Source organism: Vigna radiata, chromosome 6 (genome assembly GCF_000741045.1).
Source record: "Vigna radiata var. radiata cultivar VC1973A chromosome 6, Vradiata_ver6, whole genome shotgun sequence".
Taxonomy (NCBI): Eukaryota; Viridiplantae; Streptophyta; class Magnoliopsida; order Fabales; family Fabaceae; genus Vigna; species Vigna radiata.
The window spans coordinates 4691879-4698774 of NC_028356.1; the positions used below are offsets into that span (position 1 = coordinate 4691879).

Genomic DNA, 6896 nt, shown 5'->3' on the forward strand with positions numbered 1-6896 from the left:
TATTTTTTTTTTTTTTTTTTTTTTTTATCATTTAACACTTTTTAAAGGTTTAAACTGTCAAGTTATTTAAAATATATTTCTATGTTTTCTAAATTTTAATTATTAATTTTATAATAAATAAAATAGGTTTTCCTCTGCCTTTACGTCTTTGTTCGAACTCCCTCTTCCATTCCCTCCTTCGTTCCCGCGCTCCCGTTCTCGCACTCGTCTTTGTTGGGTTGATTTCGCACTCCTTGTTGTTGTAGTTCTTCAATCCCTGTCTGTAAGATACTTCGAACCCTATTTTATTTGCATTTCATAGGTTTTGTGGTTAGTGTTGGTTTTGAAAAAAAGCTCAAATTTCATAGTTTTGTCTTGGGAGGATTTTTTTTTTTTGAAATGGTTATTGTTAGGGTTTGATGCGATTTGGGATTTCTATTACTTTTGGGTTAGGGCATTGACATAAGTTGGTTGTCTGCAGGTATGTTGTGTTTGTGGCAAAAGTTACACTCTGTTGTTACACCTAAGTGGCAATTAGGTTTTCCTTAAGTGGTAACATGAGATAATCTTTTTGTGCAATAAAACAGGGTCTGAAATATGCTGAATTTTTAATTAGAAAATTCAGAAATAGTTGAAATAAGCTCTCGCGTTTGCGTTACATGTTTCTATTTACTTGATTTAAATATTTGATATCTAACTTGACTAGGACTAAAATAGTTAATCTTCCAAATTAAAAAAGGTAATCTCTCAAATTTAAAAGATAAAATAATTTTTAGAAAAAGTATTTTAATTTCTTAAATTTAATGTTTAGCATTTAAAAGCATGATGTTTGGGGCTTAATTATTATTTTCAATTTGAATTCCATGTACAGGTGAATATATTTGTAAGGAAGTAAAAGAAAAAAACAGGTAAGGAAAAAATTATCAAAATACTTTTCTTAAGCTCAAGATCCAATTATATAAATTAAAACGTTCATGGTGTGGTGGGTCCCAAGATATATGCATAAAACTGTGAGGATTTGAGGGATAGTCGTGTAGTTTAATGGCATTGCTTGCTTTCATGTAAAATAATAAATTCGAAATTATTTATGGCTTATGAGTAAGGTTGCTCGTGAAACCAAAAAAGAGCTACATGCTCTCTGTAATACCGCATGCCAAATTATTATTCAAACTGACTTTCTAGATAAAGGGTCAGGTAATTGTGTTGCATTCTAATCTAACTCTGTTTTTTTGTTCTGCAGAAACTCTTGACGAAGGAGAGACATCACACTTAATTTCATTCTATTTTTCTTTGGTTTGATCGGTACAGTTAAGCAATGAAGTTTGACAGAACAGATGCTCTGTCAATTTTGTCACAAATTAAGCGTCAGGATAAACAGATTAAACTTAAGAGTAGGTAAGATACTCATTCTAGTATCGCAACCTTGTTTTTTTTTTCTTTTTTCTGTGTTAGATTTCAATTATATTAATCTGAAATTGGTGCAGATGGTTACTTGGCATTCCTCCCACAAGATATGAGAGGAAGAAGTTGAAAAAATATTTCAAAAATAGGTTAGTGCGTCATTTGTTCAATGATTTTGGTCCTAGGTTTTCACTCTAATGACATTTTATTTTTCCTTTTGATCAATAGGTATTTATCTGAGTCTTTGATCAGAGAAGAGGATGTAAGCATTACTATTTCTTTATATTTATTGTAACTATGGTTAGTTGCATTACTATTTGAATGATAAATTGACAATCTAGTAATTGTCAGATGTTTTATGAGTCAGTAAAAACTCATCTTGAAGATGCCGATGGAGAACACTGCTTTGAACAAGAGAACGATATTCCTAAGGGTGATATGGATTTGATTCAAACACTGAACATGAAAAGGTTGATATCACCGTTGCTTGATAATTTGACTACCAAGGGTCTCTATCTTCTCGCTATGATAGTTACTGGTAGTTCATTTAAGTCTGAAATAACTCGTTGCAAAATGAAAAGGGTTATCAAGGATTCCCTTTCGTGTGTTCTGGGCAGCAAAAGCCGCCATAATCATCTGGATACTTGTAAACAAATTTTTTTACTTCTCAACAATCCACAGAATTTTCGAGACAGGTGTGAGCCTTTGGGTGCATTGAGATCCCTCTCTTATCATGCTGCGGCAGAAAAGGCATTACACAGTCTTCAAAACTTGCCATCTCAGACCTTGATTGCAATGCGTAGAAAACTTAAAGGAGTGAAAGCACCAGTACCGCAGTTACAACCCCGCAAGCATGGATGGGCAAGAGACCATCTAATCAAGCTAGTGAAGAAGATCAGTATGGAAATGCTTTCAAAACTTGATAGAGAAAGTGAGTTGCCAGAGCCATTAGCCAAAGCTATGGCAGTAGCAGACTTATCACTAAAACTCACAACTGGTTCTCATAACATGTTTTCAAAAGAATTTTATCAATTCTCCCCTGAGGTGAAGTCCTTGCAAAGTGATATTATTAAGGCTATATGGTCTGTTAAGAAAGTAACGACAGTGCCAGAGCTAAGAAATTTACAGCTTCTCATAGAACCAAAGGCTACAATATCAAACCGGTGCATTCGGACAACTTTTGTAAATTTTTTAACTGAATTTCTTTTTGAGTGCAGTGATATGGATAGTGTTCCGAAGTCTCTATCACAGACCCTAGATGTTATTAACAGAGGTCCTAATAATGGTGGCATGTACAATGTACTATTCAAAAAGAAGTATATCGAGGAAGAAGTTGACTGCATACTAAACATTGGTGCTTTGACAAAACAAATTGTTTTGGATTTGTTGCCTGATGATAAATTTGATAAAGACTTTACTGATGCTTACATGGAGCAATTAGAAGAAAGTGATGACAGTGACAGCGACAGCGACGAGGATGGTGGTAGTCAACTTCAGGAGGACATACGATTCGGAAATGGATCATTTGATTCAATCGATACATGCAATGAAGTTGAAAGTATTGGAGATTTTGTGCCATTTGAGTTCCTTTCTTGTACCATCAAAATTGAGGAAAATGTTTCATCTTCTCCACTTACAGTTAGTGGTAGGTTGAATAGTGGTTCTGAACGACTTCAACCTAATAAATGTTGTAGTGTAAATTTGGAATCTGAATTTCACAATACTACACATAACATGTTAACTGACCAATGCCAAGGAGAAAGCACAGAGCATTTTAGTACATTTATGGCTGGCAAAAACAATAATTCTTCGTTTGTTTCACCTGACAGAGAGTTGGATGAAAAGGTTGTAAAGAGAAATCATTTGTTTGAATCTGTTACTAAAATAGCTGCAACGGACACAACTAATTTGTTTTCTGAGGAGAAAGAACCTGTGCCCACTAAGCACAGTGCATGCAAAAACCAATACCTTGCTATCCAAGATGCTTGTGATAAGACAAGTATGCTTGCATATAGTCTTGTAGGTCGTATGTTGCATGAGTTTGTCCAAACCGAAGGCCTAGATTTAAACATGAGCAAGAGTTTATACCTCAACCGTAATAATCTCACCGAAGATGTTGAAGGTATTGAAAGTTTATGCTATCTTACCTATTATAACCAAAATATATATCATACTATGCCTACCAATTTAAAGATGTTGTTTGATCATATTGCTACTATACATTGTATTAAAAGTAAATTTCATTCTATGACAAGATTTTGTCCTTTGTGAAACTTGAACAAAGTAAAACATGTCGGTATACCTTTATTTATTATTGAATGAAATGTCATTTGTCTCACCCACAGAAACTATCTTTTCCTTTCCTTTCCTTTTTTTTTTTTTTTTTTTTTTTTTTTTTTTTTTTTTTTTTCCGATTTTCTTGCATGTTCTCAGTTCATGCTACATACTAATGGTAACTGTAATTTTTTGTAAAGCCTAAGATTGTTTCATTCATTGAATGCGTAGTAGTTTAGCCATAACTCTGTCATGTCTGCTTTAGATGTGCTGAATTTGGAACTTATTTTTAAAGATAGAGGCCAAATTCTTATATATGCATTTCCACATTGCTAAATTCTTACTTATGTACAACTCTATCAAAGTCCCCATTTTATCATACAAGCATTTTACCGCGAAATGTCCTTTTTGTCACCCAGGGAAACTGTATCTGTTTTCTGGAAACCATTTCTTTTCTCAGTCTTGCATGTGGCAGTTCATGGTACGTACTGATATAACTCTGTCATGTCCGCTTTAGATGTACTGAATTTGCAACTTATTTTTAAAGTTAGAGGCCAAATTCTCATATATGCATTTCCACATTGCTAAAATCTTTCTTATGTACAATTCCATCAAAGTCCCCATTTTATCATACCAGCATTTTACCACGAAATGTCCTTTTTATCACCCACAGAAACTGTATCCTTTTTTCTGGAAACCACTTCTTTTCTTAGTCTTGCATGTGCTCAGTTCATGGTACGTACTAATGGTAACTGCAATTATTCGTAAAACCTAAGATTGTTTCATTTTGTGAATGCATAGTAGTTAAACCATAATTTTGTCATATGTTTGCTGTAGGAGTGCTACATTTTGAACTTATTTTTAAACTTAGGCCAAATTCTCATATGCGTTTCCGCACTGCAAAATTCTTATCTCAAAAGTTACAGCTCCATCAAAGTCCCCATTTTATCTAACCAATATTTTACCACGTAATGTTTGCAAATAATATGTTGCATATCTTGATGGATTATTGCTGATTCCTTACCAAAATATGTCGGATTTCAAATCCCACTGACTGCTTGGCTGGATACTATTGAATTTGAGATGATGAAAACTGTTAGATGCTTTTTCTGTAGCCAATGCAATAGAGATGGAGCAATGAAAATTGGGGATCGTCTTGCTTTGTATTCTTAATGTTTTCCTTGTGTCTTTTTCTATTTATATTTTAAGCTGAATATGAAATGGGGTCAGGATATGATGGCATGTAACAAAAAAAACCCTACTACTATCATGCCTTGTGCATAGGTTTTTGTGATAAACATCTAGTGCTTTGGCATACATCTATAAATTATGAATATAGACATTTGATAGGTTGAATCCAATACTCTGCTAGTATCATTGTGCAGTCTAAATTGATTAGCCTGTTCTATTATATGCAGATATAGAAGAGCAGTCATCATTTAGGAAACATGCAAGAGATTTTGTTCAAGTAATTGAAGAGTTGATTCCTTCCTTTCCAAATAGGTATTTGGTACATTCTTCAAATATGATTACATAACTTAATAGTGTTGTACTTAACGTGCATGCTTCTTTTCCTAGATAATCCGTTTAGTTGAAAACTTGTTACTTGCTTCATTCATTGCATCGTGTGGATTACCACTCAGATTCAAGGCAGATATATTAGATGCTTACATAGGCATATAAACGCATAGTAAAAATCCAAAATTATGTCTCTTTAACTACGAGTAACTCGTGCTTTGGACACTGCAGTAGCATGGAAAGACTGAAGATTTTGATGGGCTCACAATAACGGAACTCAGGGTTTCAGGTTCAAACATTTTCAAATAGGCTTGACCCAGTTGTGAGCTTGCTTGGTGTGAGCTTTACCCTTCCCTCCAAGGAATTTTTGTCACAAATGGATTCTCTGCCATAACAAAAAGAGCTCGCCACAGAGGAATCTTATAATTTTAAGCCTCCATCAATTCTTGCTACAACGGATGGATAGCCTTGTCATCGAGTTTATTGCATCGCTGTAGTTGTTGAGAAGAATGGAAGCACCATGGTGTAAGTGTTGTATGCTTTATTTGAGTACATTTTGGTGCGAAAATTCAACGACTGGGAATTGCTGGAATGTTTTAGTGTGCGGCATTTATTAATGATAACATTAATTGCAATTTGTTATTGTGAAACAGCCCTTACATAGTTCCTAAATCGAAACTAAAATGTTATTGAATTGCTGCTGAAACCTGTTTAGGTTAATATGATTGTGTGTTGTTTCAGAATGATAGAACTCTTAGTAATATAGGATTTGGTATATATATTTTGGTGTTATAGTTATGTTTAGATACTGTAATAACATTTTATATGTTCTCTTTGAATTAAGAATTTATAGTAATTTAATATTATTAAAAAGGATGTTAATATGATTCTCTTGTGCAGATATCTTCCCTTGTCACTCAGCGCTCCTTGTTTGATTGCTGCCACAACATTCTATGGAGAGTATATTTTATTCTACTTTCACTCAACAACACACAAAGGCCTTGAAGGCTATTATTACCATGTCTTCCTTGTTTCATTTGGCTTTCCCCATTGTTCATTGTTCTTTTGGGAACTGTAGCAGCCTATGGCTTTGCAGCTTCAACATATATGTCAACTGTGAATAACTTGCAACCAATTCAACTGTAAAAAATATGAAATACAGTAATTTGATGAAGTATTTCATATTTGTAAATTATGAGCCTTATTATGATTTGCAGGATTATACTAGGCTATTAAATAGTTTGTTTATTTTGAAGTAATAAAAAAACATTGATTATAAAATAATTTTAAAATTATAGAAAATAATTCAATTAATTTAAAGAAATATATGATAAAGATTTTATCGGAGTTGGGTTTGGGTTTCATAAATATAAAAATATCAAACAACATACTTTTAAGTTCTATTTTAGGATTCACATCAAATTTGAAAAGTTTTAATGTCTTAACTATACGATTAAATTTTAATAATAAAAGTTCTAATGTTTTAGCAATTTTTTTAAGCTTAAAATTATGATGTGAATGATTAATTGTTTTATATGTCTAGCATATATGAAATTTATTAGATATTTTATCCTAATCAATTTTTTTAAACAATTTTTTAACTAAAATGTATTACTAAATATGCAATTAATAAGTATGTCATTAAGAATATTTTTATTAATTATATTCATATTCTTAATTACATGTTTATTAATTAATAAAAATATATTGATAATGAAAATAGT

General features: G+C 32.6%; 1 protein-coding gene across 5 annotated transcripts; it reads left to right on the forward strand.

The window, feature by feature from the left end:
* The first annotated feature begins 119 nt into the window (after positions 1 to 119).
* LOC106764126 lies at positions 120 to 6382 on the forward strand. 5 transcript variants are annotated; one of them, XR_002668139.1, is made up of 8 exons: positions 120 to 262; positions 1220 to 1374; positions 1464 to 1529; positions 1609 to 1642; positions 1732 to 3502; positions 5073 to 5157; positions 5407 to 5697; positions 6073 to 6382. XR_002668139.1 is itself a non-coding variant. In XM_014648356.2 (7 exons), the coding sequence occupies exons 2-7, from the start codon at positions 1295 to 1297 to the stop codon at positions 5441 to 5443; spliced, it is 2076 nt and encodes a 691-aa protein (XP_014503842.1). In that variant the 5' UTR covers positions 121 to 262; positions 1220 to 1294; the 3' UTR covers positions 5444 to 6057. The 5 variants fall into 5 exon arrangements, 1 of the variants encoding a protein (XP_014503842.1); XR_002668140.1 differs by having other exon boundaries at positions 5462 to 5697; XR_001375883.2 differs by having other exon boundaries at positions 121 to 262; positions 5404 to 5697.
* The last annotated feature ends 514 nt before the right edge of the window (positions 6383 to 6896 follow it).